This window comes from Dama dama, chromosome 2, assembly GCF_033118175.1.
Source record: "Dama dama isolate Ldn47 chromosome 2, ASM3311817v1, whole genome shotgun sequence".
Lineage (NCBI taxonomy): Eukaryota > Metazoa > Chordata > Mammalia > Artiodactyla > Cervidae > Dama > Dama dama.
This window is the reverse complement of record NC_083682.1, coordinates 18,545,153-18,564,566: the sequence shown is the minus strand read 5'-3', so window position 1 is coordinate 18,564,566 and position 19,414 is coordinate 18,545,153. Positions and strand designations below refer to the sequence as shown.

Below are 19,414 nucleotides of genomic sequence, written 5' to 3'. Positions count from 1 at the left end.
GCCTCTTCTTACGACTGGTCAAGGCCACTGGTTCTCCCTGGGAATAATAACTGGTAGAAGGAAGATAGCATGTGATCTTAAACCCACAGAAAGAACCATTAAATGATTTTGTGTAGAAGAATACTACCAAAAATTAAAGAAAAATAAAATTGGGTTACTGATCAGTTACCATGAACATTTTCTGTGACCGACACTAGCAGTGCACTGACAGTCAGCACTGCTAAAATCTCATCTGGAAGCCTTCGGGGTGCTTATCGTATCTAGAACCCTCTGTATCTCCCAACTTTTCGGTCTTTCTTCTTTCCTTGCCTAAGCTCTGAAGCTCATTAGATATGAAAATTTAGTCATAGAACATACTTATCACATACTGTCTTCTAATTTTCTCTTGAAACCATCACTTCATAGCCTGAGCTTTGGTGAGGACCCACAACACTTCTGACCTCCCTGCCTCTGGTCTCCTCCTCCACTCCCCTCCCCTAATAAGAACCACAGAGCTTGTCAGGTCACACTGACAGAAGGCCTTCAAAAGCTCCCGTGGGCAGTAGTGATGAACTGGTCTCCACTACACACCATTTGGTTTGACAATTTAATTTTTATGTGGGGGCTTTAGTCTCATAAGAATTTGGAGGAACTGGGAGAAAAAGCAACCATCTCAGAAATGAAGAAAAATCTCTAATGTAGTTTTTTTCCATTTGCCTCCGCCAGATGGGGCAGAAGCAGAAGGTACCATTTCACAGGGGAGAGGCTGAATTCTAAACACAGGTATTGCCCATAACTAACAGGATAAATATGCCTAATCCTACTTTGGACTGCAATCCTCCATTACACAGAAAGCAATACCACCTCCCTCTTTCAGAGGGGGTTGTTAGAATGAAATAAGAGAACAGATGTGGCAGAAAATTTAAAGAACAGTCCCTGGGTCCCAGTTCTAAGAAATGCTAGTTCAATAACTCAGGAATGGGATCGTTAATCTGATGATCAGCCTGATTTGGGAACCACTGATCAATCAAATCCAAACATACTTGCACATATGAGGACTTGCATCATCTGGGCCTGTCTAAATCTGCAGTGTGATCCCACTCACTACTCCTCCATGCTCTTTCTTTGCTTTCAGTTATGTTCAATTACTTGCATTTATTCCATTTGTAAAATGTTCCTTTTCTTGCCTACATGATTTTTAAGTGCTGTTCTTCTGCTATGCAAAGTCCTTCTTTTACTCTTTGCTCAAGTAAGCTCCTTTGTTTTCTCACTTCTATAGCTGCCATCTACCCAAAGCACTTCTGAGTCACAACAGTGGGTTAAATACTTGTTCCTTCGGGATGGCAAAAATAAAAAATAAATAAAAATGAACAATAAGGCAGAGAAAAGGAAAAACAACTTATTGCATAGTTACAAATATTTTTTCTTTCACACATATATTTCAAAAATTATGCAACCCTTCAAATATCAGAAAATTATCAAAATTATTTTAACATATATATATTTCTATCAAAGAGATTAAACAGATGGTGACTTTTTATTTCAAAGCTCTGGACTTTTTAAAATTGAAATATAGTTGATTTACAGTATTGCATTAGTTTCAGTACAGCAAAGTGATTCAGTTATACTATATATGTTATTTTTTCAGACTATTTTCCACTATAGGTTATTACAAAACAATAGATCTTTTACCTCCTAGGTTAAATTTATTCCCAGGTATTTTATTATTCTTGATGCAATTGTGGAATTGCTTTCTTAATTTCTCTTTCTAGTAGTCTGTTATTATAGTTCATAGAAATGGAACTGATTTTTGGTGAGAAATTTGAAGCCTTCCAACTAAGATTAGGAACAAGGCAAGGAGATCCTCTCTCATCACTGCTTTTGAAAACTGTATGAAATTCCTAGCTAGTGCAATAAGACAAGGAAAGGAAATAAAAGATATACAGATTGAGAAGGAAGAAATAAAACTGCGTTTATACACACATGACATGATCGTCTAGGTAGAAAACACAAAACAACAACAAAAAAACTTCTAGAACTAGTAAGTTTATAGCAAATAGCACGATAGAAGGTTAATAAACAAAAATCAACTGCTTTCCTATGTATCAGGCAATAAACAGGTTGAATCTGAAATTAAAAACACAGTACCATTTACATAACTGCCCCCAAAATGAAATAGTCAGGTATAAATCTAACAAAATATACAGAAGATCTACATGAGGAAACCTACAAAACTCTGGTGAAAGAAGTCAAAGGACTAAACGTGGAGAGATGTACCATGTTCACGGACAGGAAGACTCAGTATTGCCAAGATGTTAATTCTTCCCAGCTTGATCTATAGATTCATAATGCTTCCCCAGAAAAAATCCCCACAAGTTATTTTTCTGTATATTGACCAACTGATCCTAAAGTATTTATGGAGTGGCAAAAGACCCAGAATAGCTAACACAATATTGAAGAAAGTTGGAGGACTGATGTATGTAACTTCAAGGCTTAGCATAAAGTTACAGTAATCAAAACAATATGGTACTGGCAAATATATATACATAAATGAAATAGAATAGAAAGCCCAGACACAGACTCACTTAAATACAGTCAACTGATGTTTGATTTAAAAAAAAAAGCAAAGACAGAACAATGGAGAAAAGACTGTTTTGTTTTGTTTTAAATTTTCAACAAGTGACACTGGAACAACTGAACACCCACAGACAAAAAAATAAATCTAGACACAGACCTTACACCTTTCACAAAAACTAATTCAAAAAGACCTCATTAAGACACAAAACCATAAAACTCTTAGAATAGAGCATAGGAGAAAATATAGACGACCTTGGGTTTGGTGATGCCTTTCTTTAGCTATAAGAGCAAATGTAAAATCCATGAAAAAAAGAATTGATAAGCTTGACTTTACTGAAATTAAAATTTTCTGCCCTGTCAAGAGAATGAAAAGAAAAGCCACAGATGTGGGAGAAAATATTGGCAAAAAACATACTATTGATAAGGGATTATTAAGCAAAATATACAAAGAACTCTTACAAATCAATAATAAGAAAACAAAAAACTGATTTAAAAATGGACACTTTACCAGAAAGATATATAGATGGCAAATAAGCATATGAAAAGACACTCCACATCATATGTCATCAGGGCAAGGCAAATATAAAGAAGAAGATATCACTACACACCTAACGCTGCTGCGGCTGCTAAGTCGCGTCCGACTCTGTGCAACCCCACAGATGGCAGCCCACCAGGCTCCCCCATCCCTGGGATTCTCCAGGCAAGAACACTGGACACACCTAACAGAGTAGCAAAAATCCAGAATACTGATAACACCAAATGATGTTATATACATTCCTGTTGTATAACAGGAATTTCCTTTCTTGCTGGTAGGAATGCAAAATGGTATGGCTTCTTTCATAGACTTTATACTTTCTTACAAAATTACTCATACTCTGCTTTACCATAAGATCCAGCAATTGCACTCCGTGGTGTTTACCCAAATGAGTTGAAGTTATGTCCACACACAAACCTGCACACAAAGGTTTACAGCAGCTTTACTAAAAATTGCCAAAGCCTGGATGCAACTGACACGTCCATTAGCTGGTGAATTGATAAATAAACTTTGGTACATCCAGACAATGGACTATGACTCAGCACTATGATGAGGTAAGTATCAAGCCACGAAAAGACATGGAACTTTGTGAAAGTCACCATCCTGGAAAGGCTATATATGATTCCAACCATAGGACACCATAGAGAATACAAAACTATAGAGACAATTTTTTTTAAAAAATTGGTAAAAAAAAAAAAAATTGGTGGTTGCCAGGGGCTAGGGAGCAGTGAGAGATGACTAGGTAGAGCACAGAGAATTCAAAGGCTAGTGAAACTATTCTGCATACTATAATGGTGGATACACATTTTAAATTTATCCAAACCCAGAGAATGAACAACACCATGCCATGAGTGAACCCCTATGACAATGGTATGTCAGTGGAGGCTCATCTGTTGTAATAATGTACCACATTAGTGGGAGGATGTCCACAGTGGAGAAGGAGGTGCATGTACAAGGACAAGGGATACATGGGTACCTTGTATTTTCCACTCAATTTTGCTGTGAACCTAAAATTAGTCTTAAAAAAAAATCAAGTTTATTAAATTTATAAAAAGTAATCATGTTCTCTTATCTCTAGAGACTCTTTCTCAAAGAAATAAATACCAAGCAACCACATAAAGGCAATAGCCTTCAGAGACTCAGAGACTCAAAAGGTAAAGACTGAGGACTGGATTTCAAAATTGCTTTCCTCATACATCAATAAACCGATTTCTTTCAACTTTTAAGAACCGTTCCGTGCAATTAAAATGTCTGCTCTTTAATACAGATTTACACACAGGAAATTAAAAGCTTAAACATAATTTTCAAATCCTCTAAAGTTGCTTTAAAGTCACTGAGTAAAATTATAAAAACAGCAAAATACCTATCTTTTTAGTGACTATGGGAGAAGAACTTTAAATTTTATATGTAAAAACAACCTTAATCATGCAATTTCCAAATAAGCTGAATAAAGTAAATGATCAGAATATTCCAGAAATTCAATTATTTATTATAAAGAACAAAACAAAAAAATTCATTATACATGTCTAAATTTTAATTTGCAGCTAATTTCTAACCTGAATAATGTATCAGTAAGTATTGTTCTCCAAGGATAACAAAAATCAACAATTCTTAACAAAGATAATAAAGAATAATAATTCTTAACAAGGATGAGAAAAAAGAAAAATCCCAGTGTATACAAGATCAAATTCCTAAGACAAAATTTTTCTTTCTCTCATTCATTCACCAGATATTTACTGAACATCTACATAGTACCAAGCCCTGGAGTAAGTATTAAATGCAACAGAGAAAGGACCATCAAACCTCTGACTTCTTAGAATGTATTTCAAATGAGAAGGAAAAAAAAATCCTACTTTTAAGTTAATAAACTGTCATGTTGTTTAGTCGCTAAGTTATGTCCAACTCTTTGCTATCTCATGAACTATAGTCCTCCAGGCTCCTCTGTCCACAGGATTTTCCAGGCAAGACTACTGGAGTGGGTAGCCATTTCCTTTACCAGGAGATCTTCCCAACGTAGGGATCCAACCTGCATCTCCTGCTTGGCAGACAGATTCTTTACCAATGAGCCACCTGGGAAGCCCTTAAGTTAATAAATACAAAAATAAAATAATGATAATTCTGTGCTCTGAAGAAATAAACAAGACCCTACTCTGGTCAAGTTGGTGAGGGAAAGCCCTTCCGTGAAGGTGACGTCTAAACGGCCTCCTGAGAACTGCGCAGGCACCAGACAAGCACGTGCGTGTGTGAATGGACTTACGGGCTGACCAAAGGTCACGCCTTGTTGAGGAAAAAACTCAGGGTCTTAAACTGACTGAAAACTGGTGAGACCGAAGCCCAGGAGTGAGAAGACTGTCCCACCATGTAGAAAGCAGGCAAGGTCCAGATCCTGCAGGGCCCTCACAGGCCTTGGTGAGTAGTTTGGGTTTAGTTTTAAACTCAGTGGAAATCTATGGCAGAGTTTTAACCAAGAGAGTAACATGTTTAAATTTGCATTTTACCTCACCCTGGCAGTTGCTATCACAATGGCCCAACAAGGGACAGCAGCTTGACTACAGCTTGGTAATAACAGAGGGGCAATGAGTTGTTGCTACTGTATGGTCACCATGTCATGTCCAACCCTCTGTGACCCCGTGAACTGCAGCTCGCCAGGCTTCCCTGTCCTCCATGATGTCCTAGAGTTTGCTAAACTCATGTCCATTGAGTCAGTGATGTCATCCAACCATCTCATCCTCTGTTGTCCCCTTCTCTTGCCCTCAGTCTTTCCCAGCATCAGGATTTTTCCCAATGAGTTGGCTCTTCACATCAAAGTATTAGAGCTTCAGCTTCAGCATCAGTCATTTCAATGAATACTCAGGGTTAATTTCCTTTAGGATTGATTGGTTTGATCTCCTTGCTATCCAAGAGACTCTCAGGAGTCTTCTCCAGCACCATAGTTCAAAAGCATCAATTCTTCAGCGCTCAGCCTTCTTTAAGGTCCAACTCTCACATTCGTACATGACTAATGGAAAAGTCATAGCTTTAACCAAATGGACCTTTAAACAAATCTATAATATATATTTGCAGTTCTTTCTGAGAAGAACAGTCTTCACCCATGTCCTTTGAAGACCCTTAATCATGAGAAAGTTTATCATGCAACAGAATTAATACTATGAATTAACTGTATGCATGATGAAGTTCAGTAAAAAGAAAGACCTGATTTAAATCTCAGGTTGACCTTATCCTGAACAGGGGACTTTACACAAGTTACTTGACACCTACGAGTGACAGTTTATTCTTCTAGACAATGGGAATGGGCTTCCCTGGTGGCTCAGATGGTAAAGAATCCACCTGCAATTCGGGAAACCTGGGTTTGATCCCTGGGTTGGGAAGATCCCCTGGAGGAGGACATGGCAACCCACTCCACTATTCTTGCCTAGAGAATCCCTGTGGACAGAGGAGCCTGGCAGGCTACAGTACATGGGGTTGCAAAGAGTTGGCAATGACTGAGTGACCAAGCACATAATGGGAATAGTTAACACCTAAATTTAATTAAAAAGTTTTCACACTTAAATAAGAAGTTTGCCATCTGCTTATACACTGTGTCCATATACAGGTGCTCTTCAAACATTAATAATCAACTCCATCCCCTTAGTAACAGCATATGCTAAATGGACCAAGTGGAGGAGATACTTAATACTGAGGAATGCACTGCTGATGGTGGAATTTCAAGCATCAGAGTACAGGAGATATTTTGAGGCAGAAAAGCATTCCCCTACAAGCAACTGTTTATTCCATCAACTGGGACATTAAAAAAGGCTTCGTGGTATTGTAAATATTTACAAAACACTTCAGGAAAAATGAGTTATTATACATTGATGAATTCTGGTTAAAATACAAAGGTAGTTCATAAAATCCAACTTCAATAAGAACCACTCATTTCAACTACTCTAAAGCTTACTATGGGACAATAAAATATTAAGAAACAATTTTTCTTAAACTAATAAAACTACACTTAGAGGGGGAAAGATCAGACACAATTTTCATTAGGGCACATATCGGAATAAATTCTTACAATAGCTAGGTTTAAATGAGTTATTTTCAAGTTAACACTTAAAAACTAATATCTGCTTATTTGCTAGTGAATAAAATAATAGAATACAAAACGCTTTTAAGATTCCCTACCACTGACAATACACTGCTTTATTCTGTGTAATGGGGCTCAGTGTAATTAGTGTCAAGGTTTATCTAATTTTGTTTTTTTCTAATTATTGAAGTTTCAATAGTTGAGACACTAAAGGTTTTTCCATATCTACCTTGACCTGTTCTTGAATATCCTAGGATTTTTATTAATTTTCATTGATTTCAAACTAAATACATATTTCCTGAAAAGCAAGGAATACACAGAGGAAAAATTAGTATGCTTTGCAGAAAAGAAAGTGTTCCCACTCAGATCAATATCATGATACAAACTCAGAAGAGTGTTTCTTCATTCACACTGTGTTTCTTCATCTGTTTGTTACATGTAACATTCCCCTACCCCCACCCCCAAGTCGGTTTCCTTGGAGAAAAGAATTAAAACATGAAGGAAGGAACACGTAAGGCACATGGCTATACTGGTCAAGACAACTTATTCTAAATAATGATCAGTAGGAGAGGGAGAGCACCGAGAGCTCAGTCAGGGCATTATGCAGATCTGTCTCCAAGGCATTTGAGAAAGTCGCTTTGCCCATGGTTAACGTTCAGCTGAGATACACGGATATGGCTGAATGAGATCTGAGTGACAGGTATCTGCTCCAAGTGCTTTTGGCCCAGTACACCAGCTAGGAAATATTTTTATCTGTTCAGTTCAGTAGCTCAGTTGTGTCCGACTCTTTGCGACCCCATGGACTACTGCACGCCAGGCTTCCCTGTCCATCATCAACTCCCAGAGCTTGCTCAAATTCATGTCCATCCAGTCAGTGATACCATCCAACCATCTCATCTTATGTTGTCCCCTTTTTATTGCCCAGATTACACAGTTTATTGGGCTTCCCTGGTGCCTCAGATGGTAAAGAATCTGCCTGTAATACAGGAGACCAGGGTTCGATCCCTAGATTGGGAAGATGCCTTGGAGGAGGAAATGGCAACCCACTCCAGTATTCTTTCCTGGAGAATCCCCATGGAGAGAGGAGCCTAGTGGGCTACAGTCCATAGGATCACAAAGAGTTGGACACAACTGAGTGACTAACACATACAGCCTGTTGGCCTAGGGTTGCAGCCAGTCAACCTAGACTTTCAGAGGCTTCCACTTAAAGTTTTATAGAGGAAGGTAGACAGAAGATACATCTTTACATATATGAATGCTATCCAGGTCCTGTCCACTGAAGTCAAGCAAAGAAACTAGATTATTAGAGTTGGTGTATTTCTCTAATTCTTTAATAACATCAAACTATGCCTGCAGACTTCAGAGTGGCCAACTAAGTATAAATAAAACTAGAATTATAATGGAAAAACAGAACAAAAACCACAAGACTGAGGTTCAAATCCTGGTCTTTAATTTCATGACCCTGGGGAAGTTACTGACATTCTTTAGTATTACATTCATCATCTGTAAGATGGAAACCAAACCATTTGCCTCACAGAGCTGTTTTAAAATTAAATGATACTCTGTATGTCATAATATTTGTGTACCAGACATATAAGAGATCAAAAAACGCCTACTAAATTTGGATCTATGCAGTATGGAACACATGGTTTACATTTCTGGGTTCACAATTTAAAAAGAAAGTAAAGCTTTAAGAGGCAGAGGCAAAGACACCTTACAAGATTCAAATGTAACCTTAATACCTGAAGAATTAGTACCACAGCCTACAGAAAGGGAAATGATCACTGTTGTTTAACTGGACACTTTCTAAGAAAAAAGAACTGGGGAAGAAAGTGTATTTTTTAAAAAGGAAGGACCAAGAATTTTGGTTAAATAAAAATAAATTTCAAGTGCACATTATTAAAAATTAGAAATTAGCAGAGATATGAAACATGCAATTAGCTTCTATGACGAATAGATTACAAGGAATAGAGGTGATCACATCTCATTTGAAGATAATACAATTTCTAAAATCTGTTGTATATTGCAAATTCCCAGGAGATGTAAGAAAAGCTAGCAATCAGGACACTGAAGTCCTTAGGAGCTCCAGCTAAGATCTCATATAGCTTAGGAAAGCAACTTTCATAATTTGGGCCTCAATTTCCTCATTTGCAAAATTAGAAGGTTTGGTTTTGAGTCTATCTTGGCTATAAAAAATGACTTTGGTCTATTATGGTTTATGGATGACATATATGGCAAGAATACAGAAGGCAAGCAATGAGAAAGTATCAACAATTACTTCCAGTGAGGAGGCAGAGGAGAAACAGGACAGCATTATTACAATGCAGTAAATTACTACCTTGATGTAATAAAAACATAACAAGCAGTCTGAAATTTTTTAAGCAGCTTGACAAGATACTTACAACCAGGAAAAAGCCTAACTATCTAGGTCACTACTTCATGGAGGCATAATCAAGTAACGATTACACATTCTAATGTATGGTACCAAAATGCCACGCTTACCTTTTGAAGGTCATGTTTTACAGACAGCATGGGTATTTTTGACATATTTTGCTTATGAGAAAGAATAAAAATATTTGCACTGTCGGAACAAATGGAAATCACTGCTAAGAAGAGAAGGCACTAAAAGATTTAGATTTTTGATGGGATAATAAGTTCATGACTGACATGCCAATCATGTACTCTAGATAATGAAGAAATGCTTTCTAATCACCTGTTAATGGTTCATCATAAAAGCACTGGATATTTTCATGTAAAGATTAACTCACTAAGTAAAAGCATTTTTATGAAATATGACATGAAACACGGATTCAGAGCTGCCCACTTCCTCAGAGGAACCAAGATGACATATAATAAAACATGTATAAACAGTATATAACTTAGGAGATATATATAAAAGCTAAGTTCAATTTCTAACCTCATATTCTCTCACCTACAAATAAAAGCACTTAATTCTGAAAGGTTTGCCCTTAAAGTCACATCAAGACTAAGAACTTAGTATTTCCCATATGAAATAGCCATTTTCCAGATTATTTAATTTTTAACTTCAGGTACATGAATAATACTTTTTTGGAACAAAACATGTAAATTCCTTACCTTACTCTCTGCCAAAGGAAACTGAAAAGTTTGTACATAAGAAAGGTTTCCTCGAAAATACTTACTTTACAATGACTAATTCAAAGACAGGCAAGAAGGCTCAATGAACAAAGAATAAATCAAGGAACTGCTTACTTGATGGAAGAAATAATCAATGCCACAAGTGACATATTTGAAATCTCATTAAGAGCAAGTCACACTAATAAGCCTCAAAAAAGTTCTAACACTGAGAGTTAAGAAAGAGCACACTTCTAAAACATATACACATCCTACTGTTACACCACAGTGGAACTTAAAGTCTTGGTTAGAAAAATGTGCATCTGAGGCAGGCACTATTTGGTCTGGTCTCTTAATTGTAATATGCAAGCAGTAGCTGAACCATTTAATCTCATCATCAATAAAGGATATGTTTCCTTTACAAGAAAATTTATAAGAATTTTCAAGTTTGTAAAATAAATATCTATTTAATGGACTCTATTGATCAACTCTGAGTACATGCAGAAATGCCAATATGACTGGAAGAAAGAATAAAATAAAATACCTCTGTTACCATCGTCCATGTTATTTGTTCATATCTATTCATTTATTCATTCAATGTTATTCATTTACATTTAATTCCTATTAAATTTTATGTGAAATGGAGAACCACCCACAAAATTACCTGACAAGCAATGTGCACGAGGTAGACCAGCTCTTTAGATTCACAGCCATTTTTTGTTACTTCATTCTGTTCTTCTGAAAGCGAAAGCTATGTTGAGCAGAAAGGGTAAAAGAGAGGGAAAGAAAGTCATGATTAATGAGCAAGAATATAATCAGCATTCAGTAATATTTGGGCCCTCACATCAATTTAATGTAACATATGCCTTATATTAGAACTTTATTGCTTAAAGCAGATAGATAAAATGAAGAAGTCAGGATTTTTAAAAAAATGTTTCTACTTGAAAAAGAATAGCTACATGAATATGCATAACAGAATCATTTTGCTGTACGCCTGAAGCTAACATAAGATGTAAATCAACTATACTCCAATATAAAATACAACCTAAAAAAAAATAAATAAATAAAAATGATCCTAAAAATTGTCTTTGTGGCATGCATCTACACTAGCACAACTGCAGAACGGCAGTGAAAAATAAAATAGTACATTCATTCTATAGCAGGCTTTCATGACCTTGATGTATAGCACAAATATGAAAGGAAGTTCAAGTGGGCCCCAAAAGACAGTATGACCAGAGAGAAAAGGGTCCATTACAGGGACTGCATACTGGCTGCCCAGGGAACAGGCTGGGCCTGCAGACATGTTTTATTTCAGACTCACCATGTAGGTCTGCACACTGGATTTTATTTTATTCTTATTTGAACCACAGCTAGCATTTAGAAACTGAATGATTTCATATGAAAAAATACAAATTTCTGGCTCCTACTGAAAAATCTGAACCTCTGAACTACTGGACCCATATTCTCACATGGGCAACAACTGGCTGGAGCTGAGAAGTGACCATCCCTTTGAATGAGGCCTGTATTCTCCCAGAGACTTTGTCGCAGAAGCAATTACTGATTTATTTTCTGTTGATATCTAGGTGGAATGTTAATTACCACTCATCATGCTACTTGCTTTGTTATTTTTTTACACTGTACTCACTTCACTCATTCACTCACACATCTGTTCCATCTAGGGATGTGAATTTGCAAACTCAGCTCCAGATACAGACAACCGTGAGTTCAAAAGTGCCACTAACTGGTTACATAATGTTGACCTACCTACCTAATCTCACATCTGGAAAATGGGAATGATATAATAACACCCATTCTCAAGTCTGTGCAAATGAGATAATGCATTTAAAGTGTTCACCAAGGTGCTTGGCACTCAGTAAGCACTTAGCAATCATTGCCTATCATTATAGTTAATATTATAAGAAAATAAAGTTGACGAGAATATATTTTCTACTTTTGAAAGGAATATCATTGAAAGTATTAAAAAAAAAAAAACCAACCTCCTGGAATTAAGTAGGAGAAATCTGGAAGATAACAATCATTCTCACACTAGCCAAAACTAGCCAGATTAACTCCAAAATGAGTTCCTTAAAAATTGAAAAGAAACCTACACAAGCTAAGTTGCAAACAGTGACGACAAGACTTTCCTGAGATAGAAGAGATTCCTATGGATGTGCTTGGATGCCTGGCAAAGATGCTGGAGGATAAGGAACCTGCCTTAGACAGGGCAGGGAGAAACCAGCCAAACCTCAGATGACTGCCTGTGGACTGCAGTGAGGCACTAAAATTCCAAAGAGCACTGTGCGGCAGACAGTCAGACCTGGGCACTCAGCAAATGACTCCCACAGGTGTTCAGGTATCAACAAGTAGATCAACACACCAAAGCTGGGGCCAGGGGGAGAGGGGGGGAACTGAGAGAGATGAACCTGTGTGTGACGTGTGTAGAGCCTCCCCAAGCACAAGACAGCTGAGCACTGGAGATGGAGAGGGCAAGAAAGCTGAGGCCCCTGGAACATTTAATAAGTAGAGACCGGAGGGGCATAGAAAAGCTGAGAGAAACCCCACTGGGGCAACGCTGCATGAAGAGCATAAGGCAGCTCCACACTAGAATGAGGGCAAGGGGAGCCAGAAAGAGCTGGAGGGCAAAGGGAACTAGCAACCAGAGGGGATGCTCTCCCTCAGTTCAGAGAACGGCTGGCTTCACAGCAGAGCTCAAACAGACCTCAACAATTTTCCATCTTCCCTGCTTAAACAAACAAACAAAAATCTCCTGAACTTATACTCAGAATACCTAGAAGTAACGATAAACAAAAGCAAAGTAAAGTTGCCAAAGGCCAGGTCTATATCAGGCTTCCCAGGTGGCTCAGTGGTAAAGAACGCGCCTGCCAATGCAGGAGATGCAGGAGACTCAGGTTCGATCCCTGCATTGGGAAGATCCCCTGGAGAAGGAAATGCCAACCCACTCCAGTATTATTGCCTGGGAAATCCCACGGACACAGAAGCATGGTGGGCTACAATCCATGGGGTCACAAAGAGTTGGACACAACTGAATGACTGAACACCACATCACCACCACAAGGTCTATATCAACCACAGATCAGCTTGACTCTGCCCACTTCAAACATGACTAACACAATCTAATACAACAATCTAACAGAATGGAAGAAGAAGGGATAAGCCCATTCCTGGAGGTAAAAATTATTTATTTTAGTCACTACTATCTCTTTTTTTTTTCTACTATCTCTTATATAACATATTTGGCATAAAAAAATTATAAAATACACATGGAAGCAGGAAATTTTTATCCATGGTCAACAGAGGAAATAACCTAAGGGACAGACACAGAAATGCCCCAGATATTGAAATAATAAAAAGAACTTAAATTAATTATGGTAGAAATTCTAAAATTTAGTTTGAAAAGATACTATGTAAGAAAATAAGAATACACAGAATTCTAGCAGAGACTAATCTACAAATATATTCAAAATAAAAGGCTTCAAATAAAAACTATAATGTCAGATATTAATAGCAAACTGAACACAGTAGATGAAAAAATTATTGAACTTGAAAATGGATCAACAGAATGTATCCAAGCTGAGACAGAGAGGAAAAAAAGAATGATCAATCCATCAATAACAGTACACTTGAGATCTCTGAGACAAGCAACATGTACAACTGGCGTACCAGAAGGAAAAGGGATTCGAATGGGGCAGAGAAGTATCTGCTGTCTAGACAAAAGATGAGAACTTTCTAAAACTGGTAAATGATATCAACTAACAAATTCAAGAAACAGTGAACCTCAAGTAGGATCAATTTCAAAAGTCACAACAAGGCATATCATAATCACACTTTTGAACAATGAAATAAAGACAAGAATCTTGAAAGCAGACCAAAAAAACATAAAACTTAAAGGGGAAAATAAATAAATGACAGGTGAATTCTCACCAGAAGTAAGAGAGCCCAGAAAACAAACAGAAACAACTTTAAAGTGCTGAAAGAAAAAGACTGCCAATTCTGTATCCCATGACAATAAGCTTTAGCAATTTTAGGAATATAAACACATTTACAAATGACAACAGCTGAGAGAATCTGTCTCTAACAGATTAGTGCAACAATAAAAGCTAATACAACTTCCTCAGATTGAAGGGAAATAGTACCACACAAAAATCCAGAACTTCAGAAGGGGATAAGCAACATCAGAAAGGGTAAATATGTAAGTAAACATACAAGACCTAATTCTCAACAGTAACAGAGAGCAGAAGTTTGATACTAACTTAACAGTTCTGAGAAAAGAAAATAAATGAGCCTAAGTTTTACTCAAACCTAAACATACAAGAAAAAGGGGGGAAAAAAAGCATTTTTTGATGAATAAAAACAATTAATTCCCATCAATACATCTTCAATAGACTTCTAAAATGTGCCCTTAAAGATGAAAAAGAATTCCAGGATAAAGAAATAAGGTAAAAAGCAAGAATACCGAGCAAGGAATTTAGCAAATAAGTATTGCATCAAAACAAATCTTAATACGCAACAAAAATGGTGATTAATTATGAGAGCTAAAGAGATGAAACTATAAATCCTAAACAACACAACCATGGAAGACAAGAAAGAGTAATTCTGCTTAAATCATTCTATCTGGTACTGCTTGAGAGAAGAGTAAAGAGATTGATAAACTTTAGACTAAAAATTAGGTGTTCAAGGTAAATTTTTAATGATAACCACTAAAAGGACAGAAAAACCCTCTTCAGCTTTCAAACAATAGAGAGGTAAAAAATTTTAAATGTCAATACCTGTAACAGAATTATGAATAGAAGCAACATCAACCTTCCTAAGCAAAACAGAAACAGGAGGAAGGAAGAAGACAGAAGGAGAGAGCAAATTTCCAAATTAAGGCAAGGAGATGGGGGAAAAGCAAAACAGGATAGTCAAATAGCAGCAACAAGAGGGTGCAGTGGGCAGCTACAAACTCCAGTACCTTCACAGAAACATGAAAAAAACAAGCAAAAATTCTCTTGTGAGAGTGAGAACCAGCTTTCTCACTACTCTAGAAACAGCAGAAACTCATGAATCTGTTCAGGGTGAGACACATGCACACCAAAGACACACGAAGATCCTGAGCTTTAACCTCTACTTCATCCTTAGCTAAGGCAGAGATAGGAGCAGCTTGGTTAAGTGTTGAATGGACACTCAACACAAAGGAAATGTGCAAAGACTGGAGAAGTAGATTTCTGTTTGTTTTACTTTTTATTTTTGGCTCCTGGCATTCAAGGAATTCCCTAACAAAACCCTTCTGGAGCCTGTGCTCCTTGCACAGTGGAAGTGCAAAGTCCTAACCACTGGACTTCCAAGGAAGTCCCGAGTTTGTAGATTTTAAATAAACGATACAAGACACACTCAAAGAGCTTAAAGAAACTACAAAGAACTAAAGGAAAGCAGGAAAACAATGTATGGAAAAAATGAGCATATCAACAAAAAGAAAGAAAAAAAAAAGGGAACCAAACACAGATTTGGGGGATGACAAAATCACCACCTAAAATGAAAACTTCACCAAAAGAGACCAACAGCAGATTTGGGCAGGAAGAAGAATCAGGTTACTTAAAGAAAGGGTAAATAAAAATATCCAGTCCAGGGAATTCCCTTGTGGCTCCAGTGGTTAGGACTCCACACTCACATTGTCAAGGGCCCAGCTGCAATCCCTGGTTAGGGAATGAAGATTCTGCAAGTCACTCAGCGTGGTGCCCCACTCCCCCCCTACACACAGATATACAGTCCAAAGAAGAGAAAGAAAAAAAGAGTTAAGGAAAATGAAAAGTACCTAAGGGACTTGTAGGACATCATAAAGAGGACCAAAACAATACATTATCAGAATTTCAGAAGGAAAAAGACATAAGGAGATTATCTGAGGAGTGATATTAGGAAGACGAACGAACAGGAGAACACCGACTTTAGACCCCTTCACAAAAACAGGTATTAGCAACTATCTATCCAAGTTTTTATAGTTATCACAATGCGATACAACAAACCAAGTGAAAGATGAGTCAAAATGGGAGTAAAATATTTACAATATACATGGACAGATTTTTTAAAATAGAATATATAATGAAAAAAATGAGATGAGTGTTTACCTACCCTAGTATCTTGAAAAGTACCTGGAATTTAAGTGGGGATCAGTAATTATCTGATGAATGGTTGAATAAGCAGACAGTCTCACTGGAATACAACACTTATTTTCAAGACTGAATACATTCTCTTTGCCTGTATAGTCTCTTCTTCCTCTTGAATTCCCAAAGTAACATAACTACTCCCCCAGCTGACCAATGTAATTACCCTAGATTCCTCTATCACCTCCTCCTCTGCACACATCCTTTCTTTTCATATTCCCAGGGTCAAGATCTAACCTACACTTTTAATTCATTATTCTCTCCTATCCCCCAACACTTGTCTCACAACCCTGCTCCTTCTTCCCCACTCCCCACTGCTGCTTCCCCAGCTCTGGGCCTCCCTGCATCTGATCCAGACTAACAGACTAGATGAATAAGTAGAGCCGTTTTCTAACTGATTTCTTTCCACTTCCTACTACACACGGCTCACGGCACCTTCTTCTCAAAATTCCTCAATACTTTGTCAGTCCCTACCAAGAAACTAATTTAAAGCCAAAGTCCAAACACCTTAGATGAGCCTTGAAGGATGGCATTTCTCCAGATTATTTTCTAAGCCCTGTTTTTCCACCATCATTCTAACCTGTCCATCCCTTTTCCTTCCAGGGACCTTGGTCTGTGGTATTTTTCCTGGTCTAAATGTCTTCCTGGTCTTCACGTCTATCTGTGCATATCCAAAACCTGTTCAGTCTTCAACAAAGCCTTCCTTGAATGCCACAGGAAATAACCTCTCCTGCCTCTGAATCCCTATAAAAACTCCAACAATCTTACTACTTTTATTGGTATATTGCTTACTTCCCCTGAGGAATGACTCTCTTATCTACTTCGTCAGTGGCACTCACAGAGTACCTGCCACAGACAAGGCATTCAGTAAAACCATTCTGAATGAACTGTCTGTAGTTATTAAGACTTCCTCTACACAAGTCTGAACACCAGGATGTTTTATACAGTACGTGAAGCACATATACCTAGAGTATACACACCATGAAAGATGAGGCTACCTATAGAAACTTATGACAGGAACATAATCATTTATTTTTACTTCCTTTGACTTAATCTCAATTCTTTGCCTATAAGAAAAAGAAAACAGAATTTTCAAGTCCCATCTTCTGGATTTCTTACAAATCTATTTTTGGAGTTATTTTTCCTATATTCACTTTTCTATCACCATGGAAACCAAGCTGGAATTAGTGTTGTTAGGATCTTTAAAAATACAACTCTATTCAGCAAGCCTTCAACTGTTCAAAAAGTCCTTTCTCTGCATGGAGAACGGAAATCAGCGTAAAGCTGTATAAAAATACATCACCCTACCCACATAAAAACCATTCATCAAAGTTTAATCAACAGATTGCAAATCGAGCAAAGAAAGAGTTCTTTTCTTTTTATTCATCTTTTATAATGCTATTATGGCTGCAGTTTCACTATGACATACCTGTGGAGTTTGTAAACAGTTTTCCTCACCTCCGTAGACTGTAGTAGACATGTAAACATGAAAAAGAATTTCTGTTGCATGTGGTCTGCTCACACCTACGATCAACATCCTAATAGTCAACACTGAAAATACATCTTCAAAACTACTGAGTTGAGAATACCAAGTGGAAGAATAACTCTATATTTGACATGTAACTCTATATTACTTCTTAGGTAGGTAATAAGTGAAGCAAGTTCTAATTTCAGAACATAAGGCTAAAATCAATGAGACAAAATTGTAATTAAAATTTCTTAGGAGAAAGCTAGAGAACTACATGCATCTTAATAAACTTAATAGTCAATTTTTCCTTCCAGAACGGGGAAAAAAACATTGTTTCCTCAGGGGAGTATCAGAAGAAGGAACTGGTTTGCTAATCCTTAAACACCAGAACCATCCTCAGCTCAACAGGAGGTCTCCACCAAGAAGAATAAATGGAAATAAGATTAAATGACAGAACAGCAGAATCACAGTCTCATCTTGTAGGTGCCCACTCCAGAATATACACTTGTTGGGAAACAAAGCTTCATGAGTATTTTCACATTTCTATATGGTCAGAACACGTTGAACAAACAGACTTCAGCACTGAGGTTAAAGAAAGACTGAATGGGAATCCCAAATGCCAGAGCCTCTGGAGAAAGTCTTCTCTCTTCTCAAGGCCAGCTGTTCGTAAAACAGACATCTTTGCTTCTTCTCCCAGAGAGGACACACTTATTTTCCAGAGCGGAGTCCCTCCCTCCACCTCCAGAAAGGCAAATGGACAGAAGTACCAGCTATCAGATGGAAACTCCAAGTTTCAAAATTTCAGAGTCTGTCTCTTGTGATACAAAAACCCACTGTCCACATGTGGTATACATCTGGCTCCCGTTGCATCACCTCATGGAGAACTGAGGCAAAAAGAACCAACACGAGTTACACTATGAGGTTATAAAAGGTCTGATTTCTGATGCAGAGACCTCACTTTTCTGTTACAGAGAGAGAGAGATTAACCCTGACAAGCTGGCTTGTTAGCCTCTAAGTAGAGAAACATCTCAGACCCTTCACAGTTTCAGACCTAACAATATTACTTTTGTAAGCATATTCAGTCCAACTCCTGAAAGTGAACTGCATGTGTAATGTGACTTCTATATATCAACCAGTTTTACACACCTAACTTCTAAACTGGACAATCTCAAATGAGACACAGTTGAAATCCAGGACTTGGTTGATGGCAGCACTGATAACTCACTATGTCAACTCTTCATTTCAAATCTTCCCCTCAAGTGACAAAGATTTCCAGGCATAAAAGGAGGTATTACTACAGAATATGCAGAAAAGTAGGGTTGAAATTTATATGTTTTGGTTTGAGGGAAAAGACTTTCTGGTAGGGATAGGAATAGTAAAATTATCACGTCCTTTGTTTCAAATGGTTACATATAAATAATATAAACTTCTAAATACGATAATTTTTAACTGGAAACATCTACAAGGTAACCTTGAAATTGAAAGTAGTATTAAGAAGATGGGGAAATAAGCATTTCATTGATTTACTTCATTTTTATCCA

The 19,414-nt window shown here is 37.3% G+C and overlaps 1 protein-coding gene across 4 annotated transcripts in view; it reads right to left on the bottom strand.

The window, feature by feature from the left end:
* ARHGAP32 (Rho GTPase activating protein 32) overlaps positions 1-19,414 on the bottom strand; it is a 191,520-nt gene that overhangs the window by 71,613 nt on the left and 100,493 nt on the right. For all 4 annotated transcript variants that reach the window (XM_061166684.1, XM_061166693.1, XM_061166721.1 and 1 more), the window contains one exon: positions 10,912-10,998. In XM_061166684.1, the coding sequence (XP_061022667.1) occupies positions 10,912-10,998 (87 nt within the window). The remainder of the gene's footprint in view (positions 1-10,911; positions 10,999-19,414) is intronic.